The sequence below is a fragment of the Orbilia oligospora genome, assembly GCF_000225545.1.
Source record: "Orbilia oligospora ATCC 24927 unplaced genomic scaffold scaffold00078, whole genome shotgun sequence".
Classification (NCBI taxonomy): Eukaryota; Fungi; Ascomycota; class Orbiliomycetes; order Orbiliales; family Orbiliaceae; genus Orbilia; species Orbilia oligospora.
In genome coordinates, this window is record NW_011645635.1 from 1412497 (window position 1) to 1436751 (window position 24255).

The 24255-nt window shown below is 44.6% G+C and overlaps 5 protein-coding genes across 5 annotated transcripts; 3 read left to right on the forward strand and 2 right to left on the reverse strand.

Moving 5' to 3' along the window:
- Positions 1–551: 551 nt before the first annotated feature.
- AOL_s00078g423 (uncharacterized protein) lies at positions 552–1940 on the reverse strand (the record flags this gene model as incomplete). The annotated part of the gene is made up of 1 exon (XM_011123686.1): positions 552–1940. The coding sequence occupies one exon, from the start codon at positions 1938–1940 to the stop codon at positions 552–554; it is 1389 nt and encodes a 462-aa protein (XP_011121988.1).
- A 2690-nt stretch (positions 1941–4630) lies between these two features.
- AOL_s00078g424 (uncharacterized protein) lies at positions 4631–7279 on the forward strand (the record flags this gene model as incomplete). The annotated part of the gene is made up of 12 exons (XM_011123687.1): positions 4631–4711; positions 4782–4835; positions 4969–5159; positions 5228–5598; positions 5678–5745; positions 5812–5905; positions 5972–6032; positions 6092–6135; positions 6198–6286; positions 6362–6411; positions 6479–6679; positions 6748–7279. The coding sequence occupies 12 exons, from the start codon at positions 4631–4633 to the stop codon at positions 7277–7279; spliced, it is 1836 nt and encodes a 611-aa protein (XP_011121989.1).
- Positions 7280–9760: 2481 nt separating this feature from the next.
- On the forward strand, positions 9761–13338 carry AOL_s00078g425 (uncharacterized protein; the record flags this gene model as incomplete). Its single annotated transcript, XM_011123688.1, has 4 exons — positions 9761–9906; positions 9988–10192; positions 10294–10498; positions 10586–13338. The coding sequence occupies 4 exons, from the start codon at positions 9761–9763 to the stop codon at positions 13336–13338; spliced, it is 3309 nt and encodes a 1102-aa protein (XP_011121990.1).
- Positions 13339–14184: 846 nt separating this feature from the next.
- Positions 14185–16798, reverse strand: AOL_s00078g426 (uncharacterized protein; the record flags this gene model as incomplete). The annotated part of the gene is made up of 6 exons (XM_011123689.1): positions 14185–15600; positions 15687–15822; positions 15950–16037; positions 16093–16234; positions 16320–16601; positions 16664–16798. 6 exons carry the CDS (start codon positions 16796–16798, stop codon positions 14185–14187), a joined length of 2199 nt encoding a protein of 732 aa, XP_011121991.1.
- A 2866-nt stretch (positions 16799–19664) lies between these two features.
- Positions 19665–23812, forward strand: AOL_s00078g427 (uncharacterized protein; the record flags this gene model as incomplete). Its single annotated transcript, XM_011123690.1, has 8 exons — positions 19665–19938; positions 20017–20179; positions 20269–20800; positions 20857–21429; positions 21502–22060; positions 22126–22340; positions 22426–23701; positions 23775–23812. 8 exons carry the CDS (start codon positions 19665–19667, stop codon positions 23810–23812), a joined length of 3630 nt encoding a protein of 1209 aa, XP_011121992.1.
- Between the last annotated feature and the right edge of the window lie 443 nt (positions 23813–24255).

Genomic DNA, 24255 nt, shown 5'->3' on the forward strand with positions numbered 1-24255 from the left:
ATCCCTATGTCGATAAATAGATATAATGGAGGTCAAGGCCGGAATCACTGTAGATGTCACTTCGTCGAATGCATCCCCTTTAAATCTAAATCGGAAATTTAGTAAAGGCATCGACGCGGTTTGGAAAATGCCCGTTTCAGCCCGGCAGGTTAGACGGTATTGCAACATAATCAACACGTATTCTTTATTGATCTGTGTAGCTTTCATTTCAAGTTACAAATCTAACTCCTGTCTGTTTTAAATCACTTTTAGCGGTCTCGCAGTCTACTCGCCATTTCAACTTGAATAACTTCCTGTGTTAATTTCTAGTCTGAACTGTCATTAGGTCTATGTATATGAAACTGTCTTTACAAATCTAAGGAATCTAAAGCAAAACTGCAGGGACCGCTAAGTACTAACAAATATAAAACAAAATAGTAAAAAACAAACAAACGAAAAGAAAAAAATGTGCATATAAAGAAATAAGAAAAGTGGTGGAAATGTAATAGGTGTGGTGGAAATGTACTAGCTAACTAAAATGATTTTGATGAGCGCCAACTCCTTAAAGCTTGTTAATCCCCAGTTGTCTCGTCGCCATGAGGAGTCTCTCCAGTGACATCCTCTAAACTCAACTTGTTGACCCCAAAATCCTGTAACTGCGCCATGGCTCTCTCTATCCAGCTACTCATAAGAGTCTTCTCATCTGTATCCGAACCTTTAAAAATATCCTCTGCAACGTCTTTTACAATCTTCTTTCGGAGACTATCGAACGCCCGGCGAAACTTGTTGACCATTGCAGATAAAGGCTCTCCGGCTAAGCTCTTCGCGATGAAATATTTCCGCCCCCTATCGTCATCTTCCTCGTATAGTCGAATACATTCTTTCTTGAACTCATCGTCATCAACATCGTCCAATCCCTTCATAAACTCAAGTGTATAATGGTGAATACCATATTTGATATAATTTGGGAACCTCTCTTCAAGGTCCGCTTTGCATCTTTCCCCTATATCTGTTGCCCGCTTACTCGCGTTATCCCATGAAGTTACGTATCCGTTTTCAATCTCTCCCATGAAGCACATCTGGCAATACATTTCGATGGCTTCTAGTTCGGTCATTGGATCCGGGTTGTTGAGATAGTGTCTGATGTAGAGGTCCTCGAGATAGGATTTGCTTAGTCCCCAATTTGACTTGAATCGATTGTAATGTTTCTTGACAAAGCGTTTCGCCTCGCCATTTGATAGTTCAAGTTTGTATTCCGGCTTTAATTTGGGGTTCCCCTTGAGGATGTGGAATCCTAGTTCCTGAGGCACAGCTTCGGAAGGGCACAAGAAAGTTTCCAAATTTCGAACAGCAATTTTCTCTATCTTGATGGTATCCGGAAATAAGTTATCATCGTTGCCAAGAAACCCTCGCAATTCATTTGAATAACTATTCCCCGACAAGAGCGGACGATGAAACCTTAGGTCGATTACATTTGTTAGTGGGCAGGCTGAGAAATCGTTCCACCATTCAGTGGACCCCAAGCAATTTAGGATTAGATTTTGGACACTGTCTGGCGGTTTAAGGAAGAATGATGGATGGAATAGGTAGTTTTCGATCTTGAGAGTCTTTAGGCGTTGGAGGCTAGTGAATGCTTCCTGAAGGTCCTTTAACTCTTCGGAGATGTAACCGAAGGAATACTTTCGTTCCGTTTCTGCTTTCCAGGAAAAGTACCTGAGATTTATCGCTTTCCGTAGAATTGCCGTGATGTCTTGTATCCTACGAGGGACTCTTTCTTCAGTCTCGGCGACCGGCCGGTAACCGTCAGATGAGATATTAAAGGTGAGTTTCGTGACTTTTGCCAAATCGACAGTCGCCGAAAGCGAGTACCCAGCTTCGGAGTATAGCTGGGCTTTGAGTTCTTTGAGGGACTTCGATTCGGTGTATTTTTTTAGGCGCTTAATTACCGGTCGCTGATCCATTGAAGTTATATCTATGCAAAATACAGGATTAGACATCGAGCCGGCTGACGAAATCGCAGAAATGCGAAAGCCCCAAGGGGCAAGAACGCTCAATTTCTAACCTGAAACAGATAAAGAAAAGTCGATGCAACGAGGGCTTAGTTTCCCATCTTCCAGAAGTTGCATTAAAATCGATGCTCCATCCCCGCAGATAAATTCACCGAACTCAACATGCTTAGTATATACGAGCCCTGGCGAGTTAACCCAGAAATTTTCTATAGTTTCGCGAATTTTGCACTTAAATCGATGTGAAATCTGAAGCCCCGGCCATGTTCCCTTCTTTTTATAAGTTGATGGAGTCAGACCCAAATAGCTCCATAATGCTCGGTAGCACACAGGAAACAAGGATTTGCAGGACAAGCCGAAGTTTAAGATATCTCGGCTGGAAATGTACTCGGTGATTGAGAGCAGAAGCTCTGGGGATAAGGTTGTAATCGGTGCCATTTTGACGGTTGAGATGCTTTTGAATTTTTGCGTGAGTGTCCCAGGCTTAGATTTGCGATTTTTATATTCGTCTCATTCGTGGAGTTTGACTCATGTTTTTGGGGCCTCAGCATTGCATTGACTCGAACAGTCACACGGGATTACTACAAAATGCAAAAAACGTGCTACTGGATCCGCAAATCCCTAACGTTAACTGATATAGACCAATTGCCTCCAATAGAATATTTTACATTAGAAATAGATATCCAAGCAAAGGCCATCCCGGGATACCGAGCATAGTGCCAGAAATAGTGCCAGAAAGGAGTTCTTAGAACCTCTGGAATTCGAAAGTTCGAGCCCCGAGCACGCATGATCATCTGAGCTGAGGTGGATATCAATGGGATCAGCTCAACACAAACGGCCGAGGGCACACAAACGAGAATCATTCCCCTTTTGAGAGCCCCGGATTTAAAGCCAACCCGAATTGGGGATAGGGCTAACCATCTTTAGACTAACATCTAAATGCAACATTTACAACACATATCGTCCGAAGATGTATTGTGTTCACCCACCCACTCTGGGCTCCATAAAGAATCATTAATGAAGGGGAGAAGAGCAGTCTATTAAATATTTCTTGCTATCAAGGTCTTCTATTTGTTTGGCCTGGGGCGTCGTTCGAACCTTTGTGCCAGCCTAACTACAGCGAAAATACAGTCAGCATCGATATCGGGGCATTCAACTGAGGGGTGACAACACAAACCGTAATGAGTGACTTCTGTCGTTGAGAGCCTTCATGAAAACCCTTAAGTTGTATTATGCGTATGTGTGTATACCTATATATCGGTATTAATATTGTTTAGTAAGAGGGTAGGTGGCAGGAAAGGAGTAGCAAGTCAGATATGAGAACAAAGCCACCCGGGAACCTAGTTTCATATAGCTAGAATTCTCATTGTGGAAGAAATTGCTCAGGATGCCAAAGCAAGTACGACTTGGCAAATTCGCAAACGAACAGCAGATATATATCTCCTGCGGTTAACTTTAGTTTTGTCCGAACTCCACGATATTAGAAAAAGTGTGGATGTTAATATAAATAGCGGGGAGGGTTTGTAAGCTGCGATGACGGAACATTCCGTTGAGGTCACGGGCCATGCCCTGCAAGGGGTCTTGAAACATGCACAGATGTGGACCGTAGTCGCTGAATTGTAAGTCGGGTTGTCAACGCTTCGTCGGAGCGACCCAAGTGGGATTCCGGCCGGCCGTTCGTCAACCGGAATTCGCTTCCCCATCCCAACTTCCGTCACTAAAACCAGACTAACTCGGTAATTTTCCCAAAGGAGTTGGGATGAATAGATTGCGGAGGTCTCGATTGCGGGGGATCGTGCATGCGCATGTGAAGTTCCCCACATATCTCTTCAACACATATCCCTGTTGTATCTCTTTTTTTGTTATATTGACTCCACCGACATGGCATGGGACCTGCAGAAAGTTTCAAAACCTTTTTCTCGAAGTTTTTATTACCTTGGTTCGATTACGCCGATTTTTGCGCAGTTTATGCAGCTAGCTAATGATCCCTTGCCGCTGGCTAGAATGGTTAACTTGTGTAATGTTCCTGACTAGATGGTAGAACCCACATCGAGTACTCGAGTCGGCGTACATGCACATGATTGGAAGGTAGCACAAACAGCATGGAGCACGCAACGGCATGCGTCGACTCAGGTCAAAAAACCCCTCGGGCTCTTACGTTAAGTCCTAGCTTAAAAAAAGTGACCGGGTAAATAACACAATCTGCATCTATCCGCAAAAAGCTAGGTATACGGCATGCATGGCGGCCAGATGATGGAACTTCAAAATTAGGGCTATTGTTTTACAATATCCAAACTTTGCTCAACCTCTATATCCTGCTAGATACTAAGCAAAGTTGTAACTCGCCCGTTTCGCCGTCTAGTTTCCGCGTTTCTTGGACTGTCAAAGCTCAGGCATCATGACCATGAGGCCGGCCGGTGCGCCTACGGGAGAACACAACGGCAACAAACTGTAGATATTACATCTGAGTATCAATAAAATACTAAATTCAACCTACCAAAATTTTATATAAATAGGGCGATGAAGTGCCTCCATAAGACAAAAACACATCCACACAACAGCATCACAATCTGTCTTCGGGTTCAAGTCTCATCCTATCCGGTCTTTTCACAGTTCTGTTAAATTCAATCTTTTGGTAAATCAAAATGCGCGTCATCGGTTTGTTCTTTACCGCGGTCTCTGTCACCCTTGCTTGGGCGACTCCGCTTGCCAAGCGTGCAACGCAGGTATGGAACCTTCGTCTACAAAGACTTTTGTTACAAAGCATAAAGCGATATCTAACATTTATTTCTACAGGTTTCTTTGATCAGCCAGTCATATAGCGGTGGCACTTTGTCTGGTACCATCAAGGTAGGGCATACTGTTTTGCAATTTTCAGAAAGAAAAAGATATCAAGTCGGCTCCTAGGGCGTTAGCCATATGACCATGCATGGATTTCAGAATTATCATTGCTGATACCTCATCGCTTTGGTAAAATTTATAGGTTCAAAACATCGCGTACTCCAAGGTTGTATCTGTCACTTGGGCAAATGGGAATAATTGGGGCTCCGGAAACACTATTTCGGGTAGCTACGTCTCAGGTCCCGATTCCTCCGGTTACGAAGTCTGGGGTTTCTCTGGCACTGCCTCAGGAGCTACTCAGTTCTACATCACTTATAAAGTCAACGGCGCCAGGTACACCCTTTTTCAATACTAGATCTATCGTGGATTTTCATCGCGGGCATTGACAGCGGATTATATAGTTACTATGACCCTGGAAACAATAACAACTACCAAATCAGTTCGTCACCACAAGGTGTCGATACCTTCGCTACGAACTCAGGTCTCGACGCATGGCTTGATACCGAAGCCTCTTTTGCCCAAGCCGCTTTGTTGAGAAACATCGGTAGCAGCAACAATACGATCGTTGGCCCCGGTGTCATCATCGCCTCTCCATCGACCAGCAACCCGAACTACTTCTACCAATGGACTAGAGATGGTTCTATCGTTATGGAACACATCGTCAGCGAGTACCTGGAAAACGGTGCTTACTTGCAGTACATCAAGGATTGGGTCAATGTTCAGAACATTCTCCAACACACCAACAACCCAAGCGGCAGCTTCACCAGCGGCGGTTCGTAAAATTGCCTTGGAGAAAAATCCACATACTATACTGAGTATGCATTTGGCTGACTCAAATTTTTGAATCATAGGATTGGGAGAACCAAAGTTCAATGTGGACAATTCTGCTTACACCGCAGCCTGGGGAAGACCTCAACGAGTATGTATTTGCTCTGACTCCAACTCACAGCTCGATTAATAAATTAAAAACTAACTTGTGGTAAAGGACGGACCAGCCCTTCGCGCTATCACCCTCATCAAATTTGCCAAGAAGTATATCAATATCGACAGCAACTACGTTACCAACACTCTTTGGCCTGGTACGTTTTCGAGATTAAATTCAATAGTTAGTTGGCATCGGTATCCGGGGTACTAACTTAAGATAGTCATTAAACCTGATCTCGACTACGTTGCAACATACTGGAACCAAGGAGGATTCGATCTTTGGTATGCTCACCTCTAAGCTCTATCACGCATCTCAAGGGTTTATCCTAACTATTTAACAGGGAAGAGACAAACGGACCCCAGTTCTTCACCGTTATCGTCCAATGTATGATTTCCCTTACCTTAAGTTTTCTATCGGAAAACAATATACTGATTGGAGATCTTTAGACCGCTCCATGATTGAGGGTGCTGCCTTCGCCACCACGATGGGTGATACTACTTCCAAGAATAAATACACCGCTCCCCAAGCTAGCATGGTAAGTCAAAAATAATGTTCCCATCTTGGGAGGATCTTCTAGGGCAACCCCGGACTAAAATTTGAATCTGCTCAGATTTCTACTATCAACAGCTTTTGGAGCTCCGGAAGTGGTTACTTGATTGCGTACGTAAACCAAGCCAGCTATGTGATTATCCAAGTGCCTGTACTAACAGGGTATTCAAAAATATAGCATGCTTGGTGGATCAAGGAGCGGTATTGATTGTGGTACTTTACTCGGATCATTGAGGGGTGGGAGCCATATCTTCCCTCCATCTGACTCCAAGGTTCTTGCTACCCTCCATGGATTGATCGCATCCTTCCAGAGTCTCTATGGCATCAATCAATCTAGCAACAAGGTCGGATGGGCAATTGGCCGTTATCCCGAGGATATGTAAGCCTCTCAATCAATACAATACCGGAAATTTACTCTTGGATCAACTAACAAAACTGAATCTACAGCTACGATGGTGTTGGTACCTCTGCCGCTCACCCATGGTTCATTTGCACCACAACCTCCGCCCACATCATTTACAAGGCCCTCGCTGAGTGGTATGCCGCCGGCTCCATTACTATCGACTCCACCTCTCTCAACTTATTCAAGCGACTCACCCCTAACGCCGCCGTCGGCACATACTCTCTTTCCACCACTGCAGGCAAGGATTTGTACACTGACCTCTTGACCTACGCCGACAGATTCCTTGCTGTCGTCAAGCAATACGCTAAATCTGCTGGTAACCTCAGCGAGCAGTTCAACAGGGGCAGTGGTGCTCAAGAAGGTGCTAAGGACTTGACATGGAGTTATGAGGCTATCTTGGAGGCTATCAAGGCCAGAAACGCCGTTAAGGACAAGTTGTCCGCAGTTACAACCACTACTTCTACTACTGCTGCTACAACTACCACTTCTTATTCTTACCGCACCTCCACCACCACCACTCCTATTACCTCTGCTTGCGCCCCTACTGTGACTGTCACAGTTACTGTTACGGCCTAATTAAAATAGGGTTCTGGTTATTGCGGTTGAGACTTTGAAGTCAGCAGAAGGAGTATCCCTGAAAGATAACCTACTGCAGCGCGTTTGAAATAAATTTGTGGAATGGGGCTACCCGAAAGACAGACCTGGATGGGCAGTTTGTGGATAAAACATTTCTTTCTTTGAGACAATTTTTTAGCTGTTGTTTATATTATTAAATGTACATGTTTATCTAAAAGAGGTGCTAGGTGAGCCGTAGTCTACGGCTCTATCTGCCTCCAATGTAATTAGCATGCCAATCATATCAAATATTTTTCAGAAATATGTATCAAAACAAAAGGTTCCCAACCTCTAAATCCACATCTCGGGGAAATATGTTTTTTTACTATACTATAAACTTGACTTGCCTTGAATATCCTGCATTTGAAGACCCACCTGGGACTAGGAATCAAGGTCATGCTAAAAGCCAACTCATTAGATAACTAAAACGACTGTCGCTTTTAGTGTTGATTATGCATGGAGGCTACGAACCTTTCTAGGTTGAAAAAAAGATGCGGATCTATCATAAAATATGATACCTTGCGATGCTAGACTACATCGGCTCTTAGTTCGTGATCAGTGGGAGTGTATTACATATAGAGAGTTTTTAGGTTGATGAGGGATTGTTATAGTGGAACGCCGAGCTTACCGCGGAAAAGAACAAGAGTTCTCTAGTTGGTCTTCATATAGGAATAGAAGAAACGGTATAGACACATCAAGTTATGATTTCACGTCACAAGATATTAACTAATCTACTGGCTGCCACGTTGGGTCTTTATCGTAGGTAGAGCCATATACCATCTTTGATCCTACGGTACCATAAATCGAGATACAGCTTCGATTTCTCTTGAAATTAACCAATTTAAGTAGTTTACGTTTGGTCCCCTCCCACGGCTGCGCTCGTCTCTATGGGTTGATTGCATGTAGCCTAGCCTGTAAAATTATGAACCTGACATGCGATGTTATCTCGTAAACCAGAATTAATTGCTGCTGCGTGCGACCGTAAGCCTCCAACAACTTTCATTCCTTAATTAACTTTTGAAATTTACTGACTTTATATACTCTGTAAAAGCAAGTATCGCAAGTTGAGGAATACCATGAAAACACACTCCCCTTTTTACCTTCCACGTCAATTAATAAATGAAGTATATGACTTCAAAATATCTTTGAGTTGTGGCTCGTATAAGGTGGAGGGGCTAGGCTCACACTCCGGATCTACTGTGTAACCACTTGCCCGCCAACATCGGCTAGACAAATCGCTAAGCTATTTACCCGTTTCGCTTCGGTCTGAATTTTCGGCATGGGGTAGACAATATTCGGACGACGATTGAGTGGAGAAATTGTGGGGAACTGCTGTTTCACAAACAAAGGATGTCACCAGACTCCGCACGGCTTCAGGCACGAATCTGAGCGCTTTGCACGAGGTCTACAGCAGGCTCTCGCTTAAAGACTACCACTACAACTAGCACCCCTACCACTACCACTACTACTACTACTACTACTACTACTACTACTACTAATACTAATACTACTTCTACTTCTACTGTTATTATTATTAATTAATTATTATCAATATAATTCCTATGACTACTAGTACTGGTGATGGCTCGACGAAAGAGCTACTAGAAATCAGGGCGTTATTGTTTGTTGCATTGTGGAAGTCGCTAACACAGGCTGGTACAGGGTCTGCGCCATGACATGGCAATTAAAATACCAAACCCGTACACGTACCGAGAAATCCTGAGCGTTGATTTTGGCCTCTACATCATGTTCATGCAGCGGGATGCATCGTTTGACAAAGATGAGCGGAAATTGCTGCGCAGGGCAGGTCTTGGCGCCTATGGGCGCTCCATTGTGCTCTGCATTTTGTCGTGGCAGGCTGCCGGCCGGCACAATCAGAGCTTTGCGTTATCCGCTGCGGTATGAAGACTCTTATGCTATGATATGCATAGTATCGAGAAACACGGTCCAATAACTAACGAATACATTCTTTCTTGAAGAAATGTTGCCTGAACATTACCCCGCAAAACCGGACACGAAGGAGGTACAGCCGCTGGGAACCCAATGATAAGTTTTCATTTATGTGCGGATGCCATGTGGTATCTTTGTCAATAGTTTATGGTAGATATATTAAATATGGCCAATTGGTCTAGGAAGTTAGCTTGGCCGCGGATCAATATTAAATATAATGGATGCAGATGTAGCGTCTTCCGATGCTCCATTTAACCAACAACACTCACAGCCTTTCTCCGATCTTTGCTGGCATTTTATATATAATTACTATCGGCTCCGCAAAGCCGATTGACTCCCTGTCTGATATTTTCACTTCTAATATCGCAATTGCGAGCTGGAGCGCCATTCGACAGACCGCGCAAACGAATTTGGAGGTTTGCGTGGAATTTCATTTACGGCAGTTTCACGGGCATCCAATAGGGTCGAGAACACGGAGATTATGATTTCACGATGCCACGGAGCGCAGATTCACTAAATAAAGAGGACCTGGCGATATTGGAAGCCTGCAAGCCTAGAGTACAGGAGCTACTTTTCATATACAGACTGAACCACGCTGCCTGTTGCAAGGTCTTGCGAAAATTTCGGCTAACGATAAAGTCAGTTTCCTCATAAAGCTTTGTGACATTTTGATTTGGTTGAGAGTTTTGAGGCGCAGCGCTGACAATGCTGATGTATAGGGTTGAGGACTTTGGCCGAAGAGTTAGAAAATGGGGCTACCGTAAAAACAATAATAGGTCGGACTATGAGTATCATGCGCGAAAACAGCCAGTATTCCTTTCAAGCCTTTCTAATCGACAACGGGAGGACCTGGCGAGAAAGAATCGTGGTGTCAAGCGGTATAGACTCGACCTACCTTCCGCTATTTCCCCATCTGTGCGTGCGGTAAGCTTATAAGTGACTCCCCTATTTTTATCATATTGGCATTATAGACATCGGTTGCGATCCATATATCGATCTAAACACACACGCATATACTAACTTAGCCAATCCCTCAGCATGCTCCAGAATTTCCTATTGTAGACGACCATAGTCCGTCTCCTGAGCTAGTACTAGCCCCAGATTGGAACCGCCGTCAATTTACCGAGCCTGAATGGCAGATAAGCCGGGCTCCGGTGCTTATTGGCGACGTCTCGTTGCCTAGCGAGGCCATCTGTACAGCTCTTATTTTGCAACTTCAGAACGGAACCGGTACGAGCCCCATACATGTATCCCGAGAAATATCTCTAGCACATTGAGGCTGATATACCTGTGTGCTCCTTTTCCTCGAAAACAAAGCAGCTGAAGTGCCCTCATCGGGTATGGAATTTGACGAATTCGGTCTCTTAGGAACTTCTTCTCCAATGCATACACCTGTGCAACTGTTGCTTAACCATATAGTGGGTCAGAAGGTCCGCCTGGACCCACAATTGGACTTAGTCAAAAGCTCTGGTCCAGCTAGCATACCAGCCTTTGACACTAGAACCTTTAGATCCTGGGACATCCGATTTCTGCAGTCAGTCATAAACTATACGGTATATATAGCCAACAATAACATTGCGAACCCTCGAAAGGGTTATGGAGCCGATAAAACCGAGCGAACCTTTAAGATGGCATTGTGGCATATTGGAAACCAAGAGGAGTTTCGAACCTTGGTCACATGGGTGATCAAACAGTATCCTACTGTAACTAGGAAGTTTGCTGATATGCTTCTGAAAAATACTATCCGAGTAAGAGATAAGTCCAGGGCCGTCGATATCACCGCACTCGGATCTGAAGAGGATGTGGCTAACCAGGTTTTGAGGCACGGGAAATCGTGGTGCGTGGACTATCTGGTGGAAAAAAACATAATCTTCAAAGATCAGAATCCGCTAGGGTGGAATAAGGTGATCCCGAACGACGAGTTGTACGAACACCTGGATACTATTATAACGGGGCCAAAAACCTTAACGGAAGAAACTGTGAAAAAGATTTGCAAGATATTACAAAATTCAGTCCATGGGTCTTTAGAGAATGATCCCGGGAAGTATTCGATACTCCACAAGTACTCCGACTCCAACCAAGAGTACGAAGGTCGAGACCTGGGAACAAAGCTTTTCTTGCTCGCCTCGCACCTAATAGGCAAGGAAAGGAACTCGAGGGGCTCTGAAACAGAGTCAAGCAGGATGTACAGGCAATTTGCTAAATACATGATAAAGCACTGCATCAGAGACCATAAGAAGGCTTTTATCAATGCCATCAGGCCCATATCCTACACAAGTCGCATCAGCGTCGAAGCCGGGGGCAAAACAGACCCCCTGTTTAACACCAAACCTCCCATACTAGACAAGATTCACCCTTACCAAGGAGTAGAGCTCCTGATGTCAGAAATGGGCATTGATATCGATACTCAGTGGCCCAATAACAGAGATCGGAAATACCATGTACTTACGCTAGCCCTACAGCATAGATTACCACCTCACGTGGTTTCTTTTCTCCTCAAAGCGGGGGCTAGTGTAGATATCGTCGTAGGGTCGACGTCTATAACATCATTCAAAATTGCGGAAGCACAAGTTCAAGTGCCTATGACCCCGCTCCACCAGGCTCTATTCTCAAAGAACTTGGCGAATTTGGAACTTATACTCTCCCAAAATCCAAGAGTGGATGATCCAATCGTTTGTCTGTTGCTGGCTGGTGGATTCAGGCCTCTTCGCCGCAGAGAGCTCATAAACCCACAGAATGTGCGCGGCAGTAGTCGAATTGGGACTGGGAGTCCGGGGAGCGAGAGGGTCGACCAACCGGGAAAGAGGAATCTTATGACCATTTTGCAGAGCTTCTTGCGGGAGCAAGCACAGGTGCTTTCAGAAATCGCACAGGATGATGAGGTTTACGCAGTTATTGCGGATGGTAGGCAAGACATCTTAGAGGAGCTTTTGAGAGCACGGACTGGTAGCCTCCCATCCAGCGTCATCTTCAAGGCGTTGAAAGACAAAAAACCTGGGATATTCAAATTAATGCTACCGGCCCGCGACCCAAACGGAAGCTATAGCTCACGGAAAAGTGTTCTCGTTGAAGTCTTGAAAGAGCTCGAGCAGGACCCGAAATTCGATGATATTATTTGCATTCATAACAACCACAAGTACAAAGGCATGACTGCACATCGTCCTACTCTGATATATCATATATGGGACGAAATCTTGGAACACCAGATTGAGCCTTCAAAGTGGTTATGGCAGAGAATGGTCACCCCAATATGGTGGTCAGCTGTCTGGGATAACAAGCCCTACCAGCAGCGGTCTGCGGGATTACTTCTCACAATCATGCGAAGGTTTGTGAATCAAGATATAACATTCGATGTTGCTTTAAGGCAGGCCTCAGATTACGCTAAGCCGCAGTTTCTCTCCGCGATGAGTCAGCGATTCGACTCCCAGCACGCAAACTGTTTCGATCAAGCTCTCAAAACTGCCGTTTGGCTTGATTGGGATTTAACTGAGCGTATGGGGAATGGGCTTACTACCCTTCATTTCGCCGTCGCAATCTCTCGAAAGACTGCACTCTCCGTTATCAGGCCGGAGATCCTCGCGAAACTCACACTGGATGAGAAATCAAGGCTCTTCGTTCTTGCAACCTATTACGGTCACCGGGATATCATAGAAATGCTTATTAAGGAGGCCGAAGACGGGGACAGAGACTGGAGACAGAATATGACCAGTACTCTGAAAGGCTTCAATCCCCTCAAACCACCTGATATAGAGCATCCAATCCAAGGTATCACTACACCATTGCATGTTGCAGCGTTCCAGAGAAGAAAGGATATTATATGTCTCCTTCTTGATAAGGGAGCGGATGTTGATATGGTTGTTCCTCGTCATAAAAAGGACGGGCTCAAGAGTACCGCCTTGGATATTGCTGCAGCCCAAGGATCCGCTGACATTGTTGACATAATCCTAAAATACAACCCGAGGGCATGGATTGTCGCGGCTGATATCGCCTTGGAACGTCATCACCCGGAGATACACAATACGATCCGGAGTTATGGAATGTCCCCCCCTCCCCAGAGTACGCATTCTTAACGCCTCCCATCATAATCGATAGCGGCGCCCCATAGGCTAACAGATAATATTCGATCCAGTGTCCGAAAGGTCAAACAAATGAAAAAGTTAATTTGATCTACAACAATCAAGATTCACCATCGTCATGGAAACTTAAACACCTATACACCCCCAGATTGGCAGGACAATTCGATGTTTCAGTATTATATTCGGCCAGGGTGTTAGTAACCGCTAAATTCATAAAACTTGTGCTGTGAATCGCATCGGCCTATCAGAATTTTATTGCATTGTTTATACCCTACGTGGGTGATTTTGCGCAAATTTAACTGATTGATTGATGTTAACCAGAATAGCGAATTAACTAAAAAAAATAAAGACAAAGAAAAGATCGTAGGTAACGCTGTAAGCCGGCCCGTGATAATAACCCGACGGAGTAGCAGCGACTAGTCATTCACTATCTTGTAGTAAATGTTGCAAATAATGATGAAAAACAGTTGTGAAGGAGAGTAAAATATCTGAAACAAATATATTTGCCGTCAATAAGGCGACTTGAGTATTCCAAGAAATTTAAAGATTCTGAGTAAAGAATGAAACATCATCGAGGTTACGAGTACCGGTAGCTGTCCATGTAAAACCCGACGGGTATTTGGATGCCAGCCCTCGAAAGAAGGGGTTTCCGAGCTGTAACCGATGGTGAAAGGTAGAGTAATTGGGGGAATACATTTATGCTTTCCCCAACCGGGCTTTGCAGTGAGGCTGGAGATGGAAGGGCTACGTATCGAAAGCATAGAGCTGTGGGTATGATCGAGGTTAGAATACTTAGTAGACGTGGTACTAGTGTCCCTGCTAAGGCTAGAGTACGAACCTTCAGATAGAATTCGCCGCCTCGAGAGCTCTCGTAGCCCGATCAAGACGTGACTGCAGCTCCTGTCGTAGATTCGCGATCTGGGTATCCTCCCTAGTAATAGTATTGAGCTCCTCGTCTTCCAACACGGTAATATAATCTGGCCTGAACAGTCGAAGCGGACCATCTTTGCCAAGTAGCTTTCTCTCGACAACTTGACTGTTGACAGTCGCAATGAACCTTCTGAGCGCGATCGGGTAGTATGCTTTTAAGATATCGTGGATATCTTCGACTACCACGTTCTTGCCTGCGAAAGCATCTGTAGCTTTGTTTAGCCAGTCGGCTAAAGCTGCGGCTGGGTCGAAGGAACTATGCTTGACATCCGCGTTCGGTGTTTCTTCGCTTTTAGATATCTTCCCTATCTTCCCTATCTTCTGTGATACCATCTCTTTCACTAGGTTGCCCATGAGGCGGAATTGTATTCTTGTTGCCTTTGAATTGTTCAATGCAGCCATATAATCGTCATCAACCGTTTGCAGGATGCCGCCAAACTCATCTTCGATCAGATTCTCAAGCAGATCGTAAGCTGCAGCGATACTGTGGGCCATCTCCTTCGTGATTCGCATCGTAATTCTCCTTCTAACGGTTTCTTCAGTGATGATTCGAGTAAGGAGAGCCGAGTTGAACTCCTTAACCACATCCACTACAGATTTGATATGGCTTTCCGTTACCGTGCGCCAATTCTTAGCCTGATCCCGAAAGAGACACGCCACTACATCGTTGTTTATCAAAGGTCTGAGCTCCGGGCCTCGCGATCCATGGTAGGCCTTGCTAATCCATTCGATGATATCACGTGGCTCGGATAAATCCTCTCCGACCTGGTCCGTAGCCTCGAGGTTGTAATCTCTTCCTTCGTCACGCCCATCCATGGTTTTGAAAGGGCGACTGTGGCCCTTGGTCTTCATAGCTGCTGCGTATTCGTCATGCAAGTCTTGGACGCGGGTACGGACCTTCAGTGGATGGCTCTTTGGTAGGATCTGTCCGATCTGCCCGTTAAGATATTCGGTGACCTTGTTTTCGTAGTCTTTGGCAAGAAGGGTCAGGTAGAACCGCTGTTTGCTAAGATCGGTGCGGGCCTCCCCGAGAGTCCCCAACTTCTCGGTTGAATCGATAATAATCGCATTGATTTCTTCTGCAAGCCTGGGAAGCTCGCTTTGGATATGCTCGTGGAGGAGGCGACCGAGGAATTCTTTCAATTTGGAGACTCCGACACGTTGTGGGTCGAGGGTGCACCAAGGGTCCTTCTTGAGAAACTCATTCTCGTGCTTTCGCAGCTCGTCCGCCGTGATTCTTTGATTGCTTTCTTTGGTCGAACGGTTCCTGACGACAAACCACCCATGCCGTAGATATTCCACTTTGTTTGCCGCGATGTTCATTGGCTATTGATATTGCGTGAGAAATCGTCATCAAAAGGCTCTTCCGTTTAAGCAATTTAAAATCTGGCAATAGGTTTAAGCAAACTTACGACATTTTCCTCGCCTGGCTGCACGACATCACATTTGGTTATTACACCAACTGTTCGCCTTCCTTCCGGATCGGCAGTTCGAGCCATCTTAAAAACTTCTTGGATGGCGAGGTTGTTGCGACCATCCATAACAGCCCTAGGTTTTAAGTTTGGATATCAGCATGTATATCTTTTTAGCTGCTTATTAAATTGCCAGACCGGATGAAATACAGCTAAAAGGCTTCAGCCCGCGAAGGTGGCGTAAATGCGTTTTCTCAACTTACATTATTATGGTTCTCTTGTCTTCAGTAAAATTTTCAATCAGCTTGCGGATGAGAACTTGATCTTCCTCGGTTTGATGTTTGGTGGGATCTGTAAAAGCTATCAGATAGTGTCTAAAGTCTGAAATCGAGTAAAGGGCATATACTATGGAAAAGACCAGGGACATCAACGATCGTAAGGTGAGGATGGTGGGATGCCGAAAGCTCTATCTTCAGTATATCATCGGAGAACCGTTTCCCGGAAACCATCTCGTCGACCTCGTTTTCAATACCCATTGCTTTTCCAGCCTATAAAAATGTAGACACATTTAGCCGCAATTATTCTATAACAGTATGCCCCTAGATGAGGTGACTATTGGCAAAGAAGCTGCACCTTGATGATAATATCACGAAACTCCTTCGGACCAAATTCAGATTCCTTGAAGACGTGGCGGAAACTCTCAAGTTTCTTTCGAGTGGCGTCCTTGGAGATAGACCCAGGCCCAGGTAGGATAGTAGCCTGGACGACGGCCGAAGCATCCGTAGCATCGGTACGACGGAGCACAATCTGGGTAGCAAATCGTGTGCAAAGGTCGCTTCCAACTGGGAAGGAAATCCCAGTGATACTTTCCAGGAGCGACGATTTGCCGCATGACTGGTCGCCCACGGCGACCAACTATGGAGTTGTTGGATTTAGTCTATGTACGATCATATGAATGTATGAGAGGTGGATCTTACCTGGGGAAGAGAAATTTCTCCGATCTGTAACTCCCTGATCTTATCGACTGCGTCGAAAGCTTTGCTTCGCTCGCCTTCGGCATATATCTCAATTTTGTCGAATTTTTGGGTATTTTTGTGACCTTGAGCATCCATTTTTCTTCTAGTCCCAAATAGACCTGATATCATACATGCAATATATTCTTTTGAGAGGGTCTGTATCTTAGGTTAGAGGTTAAAGATTTGGTGATACTCAAAGTGAGGCGATACCGAACAATAAGGAGGGTAAGTAACCCGAGTAAAAATAATGGATGCTTGATTGCGAATGAATTTTTTTTTTTCTGTATGGATTGAATGAAGGCTCTCGTGTGATGATTGTGGTCTTAGGGAATAATACACTCAGCAAAGGGGAAATGGTCCTCAATATATAGAACCTTGGAGGAATCAGTGAACTCGAGTCTGTCTAACTTGCCCTCCCGAACCCCAACATCGTATCAACGTATTTCGTTCGAGAAACTGCACCAGGTCATTGAGGCTTTGGTTTGGAAAGCCGGATCAACGTTGTCAAGATAAGTCACTTTCACTGCTCCTTCGTGTCCATTGGAACTCGTTTGTGCAGATATATGCACTGTTCGACCCAAAATTCCCAAAAAGAGTGGAAGCATCGCATTTGGACAAACGAAGCACGCATGAATCCTGGGAAAGCAGCTTCTAGTCATTGGGTAGTTGGCCGTTAGCGTATTTAACTTATGCAAAAAATCCAATGAGAGACCTTGTTCTTACTGCAGAGTAGATTTTTGTACCTCCTCTTGCCAAGGAGTTCGAAAATCGGTGGTTACGCATGAACAGAATTCCCTGCTAACAAACCCGTAAACTCTAGCGATGTAGCTGGTAATTATGTGACAAGGCCGCGAGAACTTTGTTAACGTTGCAAACCAATATGCCATTCGTCTGCAAGCCTTTGGAATTTGAGTCCTAGCAGAACACTTTTGGATGCCTGGTGACTTTTTCGGGCATCGATATCAAAGTTGGCATGGGTCAACAAAGGCATGATATTGTATGGCGGCGAGCGGCCGCCTTTCGTCTCATAATACAAGTCGTCTCCGATCTTCGAAGCCTCTATCAGATGTTATAACTTTGAGAATTATACAGTCGGAGGGAATTTTTCTGTTGAGAACTCATCACCTAAGCTGCCTTTAACTCAAGCAATTAAATTTCAATTTTAGAGGATATTCGATATATATGGGTTCTTTGCCTATCGTCCAACTGAGTTGGGAGCAGACATAAGGTCGTAGGTTGATATAAAATAATTTGTGTGTGCCCTGAGTTCTTCGTATATAAGTTGGGTATAATGGCACTGCTGATTTATTAGGTCCGTAAGTACATGGACTAGCCTTCTTCCTCCATCTTATGAACACTCTCTGTTATCTGACTCCCGGTGCATTTATAGGTTTGGTTTGGTGTAGTCTGGCTATATCCACAATATATATTAGCAACTAAAACAAAGATAAAACAAAGCGATGTAAATATTTTCTGTACCGGTTTCGGAGGCATAGTTATAATTACCTATCTGGCGTGATGGGGAGATATAAGACTGTAATGGGCTACAGAAAGTGCGCGAAACACACCAACGAAACAATTAGCAGAGGTAATTAAGCTCTTCGGGATTGTCGGTTGTCTTATTAATAAAGAGGCGACGCTACGCAATGACAGTGTGCGAGGACGCAAAATATGATCGTCTACCCGCTGACTTTTTTGTCCATCATTATAGTTAAACAGAGAAACTAGCTAGACTGACTTGTAAACTTTTCTACAGAATTCTACTCCTTCCGCGCATGCACACGTGATGGTCAATTGATCTGCATCGGGCAGCCCTTGGCCATTTAAAGTGTGGGCGGCGGTAGTACTGCAGTGAGTTCGAAGGCAGCTTCCCGAAGAGGTAATTACGTAAATATAGACGTTTTCATGCATCCAACCAGTACTAGATGTCGGCAGAGATGCAAGCAGCTTGAACTTTGTAGATAAATTTTCATAGGGGGATAGCATATATCTTATGAAATTTCCCTGGATACAATTTTATCGCTTGTAGTGTACATTTATACTATTCTCAATGATCGTAGCCTGTCAACATATATATATATACGTATAGACGATTTGAAGTCCGAATTTACTATCAATATCTCTAGCATGTACCTACTTGTCAGCTGGGTAGGAGGCCTCAATTGATCAAAGGTTATAGTATAGGTGTTCAAAATTCACAGTTGTAATAATAAGCAAAATTTTAATTAAGTACTTTTTCTTGTCTCCTAAAACATGCATAATTCCGCAGAGACGTAAAGATCTGACCGCGTTAAATATCGATCAATTGCTGAATAGTAGCGGTTAACTAGTCTAAAATTTAAATAGTTGAAGTCCTATCAAAAATCAAAGTGCCTACGGCTACCAAATTTATATATTTGGACTAAGAAAGAAGAGTCTGCTATCGGCTTCACGCTCTGATAACCTTATGGCATGGCCATATTTGTGGCGATTCTTTAAAATATTTATTTTAAGGCCTTTCGTTTGTATAAAAGGCCACTGCGATCGTTCCCGGCGATCGCCCTCTAGCTTTAGTAATCTCTAAATTTACTCTCCACGCTTTTGAGGATCATACACATTAGGAACGCTGACTGATTTCGAGCCCTAAAATTAGCTGTAGATCAGGGATTTATCACTAAAACTAACTTCGACACGATAGCAGAAGTAATTAATTACTACAACTGTAGAATATGATACTACGTTAACCACTTTGATCGATCATTAAAATTTCTGAAGCTCTTAAACCAATACACACTCACTCATCATACTAGCCCCTGTCTGCCGGAGCAATATTTCACCGATTTTGAGTATCAATTCTCTTCGTTCAGGTGCTTAACCGACAATACGCTCTATAATATAGAATCAAAAGCACAATACATCGGCCATAAAAGCCTATTTCGCGCTGTACGCACAATTTATAAACCCGAGAAACTGATAAGAAGCTATGGCACTCGACCGGAAAGGAAGCCGTTCGTCCAGGCGGCTCCAAGGAGTGGCGCCAGAGCCCTTATCCCCGCCGGAATCTGAAAAAGGAGATACACCCCGCGATATTCGACCTCCGAAAGCTAGGACTCAAAGAGTATCAAGTCGAAACTTGACCGGCCTAGTATCACCACCGCTGTCTGCCCAAGAACCCACACAGAATGTGACTTCGTCCAGAAGTGTAGGCGCTACAGGCCGAGTGGCTACAAGAAAAAAGGCTTCAGTCGTTCAAGGAGGTTAGTTCTCACCTCCAGTTTACTTTTACTGGAATCTTGAATAATTACCGAGTACTAACCACATAAAACTTTGTTTAGAAGCTGTTTCTCTTGAAGAACCAGCTACAGCTGCAAAGTCAGCACCAGAGCTTAGAAGCAGCCCTAGAGTTTTTACTAGGCGATCGACAAGGCTGTCAGATATAGGTTCTATCGTCGAACCTACTCCTTCGAATATAGCGGCAGCAGGCCGAAAGAAGATAGGGTAAGATCTTAAGTCTAACCAGTGTCAAAAGTACTTGTGTTAGCATACATAGATACTCCAGTTATTGATTATGAACTATCTTACTCTAGGACTTTAAAAATTCCGGGTGTTGAGGAAGGGATAGCCTCTAATAGCAAAGCAAAAAAGATCCCGGCTTGCCTACCTCTACCTACACGAGGTGTCATCACCAGGCGACGTGCTACAAACCCTTCGTGTAATTCTAATGGAGCACCGACTACTGGTGAGCTCAAAGATATTCGTCAAACTCGTTCCTCGAAACGGAAGGCAGAGCTCATAGAAGACGCAGCTGAGCCGATCCATCCTCAAGACGATCTTACTGTGGAGCAGACGCAAAATCTGCGGCCAAAACGCCAAAGACCTAAGCTAGGCATTGAAACTCCGGCAAAACCAAGTTTTGCAAATACATCCACTAATCCAAAACTAGTGGAGGGATCACTCGCGAACGAACCAAGCAGCGTAGCACCCCCTGAAAAGTTATTCGATCCAAATTTTGAAAAAAGGAAGATCACCGCTTGGAAAAATTCGAAGATTCCCCAAGCGAAAACATTCGCTGCACCAGAGAAACCACCAGCGATTGGGCAGCCGGCTGTTTGGTGTGATGTAAGTACCTGGGTACCCACTGAAGTAGTATAAGTATGAAGCTAATATTTATCAAGACTCGTCAAGAGCTCTGTGAAAGTTTGCCATCTTTTCGTTCATACCAAGGTGGTTGCTATGCTTCCAAAGGTTTCGGGAGAGGATACCTACTTGATGGGCATGCATCCGAGCGTGATTACATGGATGGCAGTATTATTATTTCCCACGCAGGCGGAAATAGCGAAGAAGTTGAAGGTGAAAGACGTTTAGTCCGTGACCAGACTTGGGATAAAGGTGTTATTGCCTACCTCCGGAATAACTGCGAGCAAATGGTACCGTTGATCGCCATTATTGGTGAGCGTTGTCCAACTGCCCCAGCGCAGCTGAAACACCGGTACGCAGTCATGGATTGGTTCAAAGTTACACATTGTTGGCCGGAGAGGGACAGTAAGTCCGGTAATATTCGATGCAAGTTCCGCCTTGAGAAGTTGGACTCTTCGAAACCAGGGTGGTGGGCAGCCGCAGATACGCCACGGACTTCCGAAGATATAGCGATCGAGTACATCAATTGTCCAACCTGTCGACAAAATAGTCCGTGGATATATGACAATGAACCCATGTGTCTAAATAAAGACTGCAAAAGATTCTGGACGGTGGGTCAAAGCTGTTCAATAAAGTCTGATAGGCTAAGTTCAATTCGCGATAGATTGGCTGACTTTCTATAGGTGCATTGTGGGCGAGGGGGCAAGGCGCCTCAGCATTTCATATATAGAAAATCTTTTCTCCACGGCCGAACTGCATGGCCAGATGCAGCAACAACTCCTCCCGGCCCGCTTGGTCCAAGTCTTCCAATCGAAGACGAAATAACTGAAAGCCACGGACGCGATGTCAAGCGAAAATTCTGGAAAGGAATGTGGTGTCAAAACTGCGGTAAATTGAATTGTCGAGAACTCTGGAAAAGCTGGAAATGTACCAACTGCAACTGGGAGGTTACACCCAAAAGATCGCATTTTGTGCCGGCAGATCTTTCAGATCAACACAGACCCGAATACACCGGTCCACCCATCCCAGAGAATGTCGTTGATGCTTCAATTAAATCGAGTTCTATGGTTCTTCCAGATGGAAGGAGAGCAATGGTTTACGATGTTTTCCAGTGCGGAAGAGTCATTCATATATTAGCGAACAAGACTTGGAATGCGCTACCAAGGGGGGCAGATTGGCTATTAGATCAGTATCAAGACGTCGAAATACCGTTCAAACGGCATGAACTGAAGACGCATAAACGTAAGTTCTGGAGTTCACAACATTTTCTGACCCGATATATAAGTACTAAGATTGACCCTATGAAGTCACGGGGAGACTTTTGACCCAGCAGTTCTCCTTTAACTCTGGCGCTCCGTACAAATACATTGTCGAAGTCGATAGTCTATCATTCGAAGAATCACCGCAGGTGGTACGACAGGCGTTGGATACCCTCCAGACGGATGTTACACGCATGATCCCAGGGGCTATGCTTATGAATGAGGTCCTCAACGTCGCCTACTTTGAAGAGCAAAAGATGGACGTAAGCTCCAAATTCGCCCCTTTAACCCTATCCGAAACCCTTCTTGAATTTAAGTCAGATATCGATTACTAAGAAAGTTTATTAGTTCCACGATGACGGTGAAGAGGATCTTGGTCCATGTGTCTCATCTATCTCATTGGGATCTCCTGCGATGATGTACTTCCGCGTTAAAGCCAAGTACTGTAATGGAATACTCTCAGATGCAGATAAAACACTCCTTCAGCCTTCTAACCCCTCACACTCCGGCTCACAAACCCCTGAAGAATCTAAAAGACCCTCTAAACGAAATGTCCTAGAGCTCCGTCTTCATCATGGTGATGTGATCATCATGAACGGGCGTCCAATTCAGAGATTGCTGGAGCACGCAGTTACTCCGGAGGGATTCAGGATTGCCGCCACCGCCCGTAATATTAGTTCTTATAATGCCGTATTGAACTCAAAAAATCTCAAGTCAAAGAGGGGGAGAGAAAATAAGAATATATTAACGACTGGACCCGATCATGATCTCGAGGCACATAATGAAGAAGAGGAGCTCCCAGTTTTGGATAGCCAAGCCGACTCTAACTCTAGTCTGAGTAGTATTGAGGGTGCAGTATTGGCGCAGTTGGTAGAAGCTGCTGAAGAGGCCCAAGAGGGAGAGTGGAAGAAAGATACTCAAGCCTCTCTTCATGAACTAATAGAGACCCAAGCGTCAGGAAATCATCGAGTACAGACCAACGGCCATAGCTTAAGTCACTTGTCCACGCCCCAATATCAGGTGGCAACAGGAACAGGCTATGGGGGAAATTTTGGTTTTCATGGTAATCGATTAGCGATGCCGCCAGTCCGTGGAGATAGTTCCCCATCTATTCTCGCCCCATCGCCTACTTCTGCATTGAGTACGCCCGATTTCAGATACTACAATATAAACGCCGCCTCGGCCACACCGGCTGGATCCACCTCAGGACCTTACAATGCTTACGGCAGCTCAAATGCACAGGAGGAGCCAATTTCACCTTTGACAATCAGTAATCCAAGAGTCGGGAACTACCTGTTTGAAAGCACTCCAAGGGAATCCCTTAGGGCAAGACTAAACACTTTAGCTGACCCGAGAACCATGATGGGGCCTATAGTCGGAATGGAGCATTATCGAACAATGGAGTCTGCCAAGACAACAGAAACAAGCTTGCATCGACTATATACGGGCTCTGGGTTAGCTGGATACGAGGAAAGGGGGGTGCCAATCCAATCGTTGGGATCAGTATCCAACTGGAATCGATACGGAGGACAACCTACGAGAATGACGGAGGGAAGCGAGTATAGCGAGCTGCCAGGATGGAGCAATGAGCAGTTCAAGAAGCTCCAAAATATATTTTTATCCGGTAAGTCTCCCTCACCTTATTTCATAAACCCTTGGCCCCGATCTTATGTGGAAGGAGCTAACATGGCAAATAGGCGCCGATACCTCTGACGAAAGAATGGGCGGGATGTAAGATTTTATCGTCAGAGACTGTGGAAGAGAGTTGGTAACAGTTTAACGTTTATCGCTTGGAAGGTACTTCGATATTCGAGAATCTATGACCATTCACTAAAAATCCAAGCTACTTAAAGCTTCTAAGGTAAATATTGTAGCTTCGCAAATTCTTATGTCATATAAAAATTAAGGATTGATACTATCTCAAGAACATGTCACGCTCTTATCAAGATAAGTGCAAATAGACGAATATGCATATGTATTAACAATTCCTATTGTAGCTTATTGAACAGCTGCCGAACCAAATCCTACATGAAACTAGTATCGGAAGAAATCGATCAACGGGTCCGAACATTGGGTGTGAAAAGCATATATCACTTCTCAACACTCTCTTCGAGCGCTTCCTTGTTCAGCTCCTCTCTCGAAAAAATATATATATTAAGATTATAACTAAAGATACCT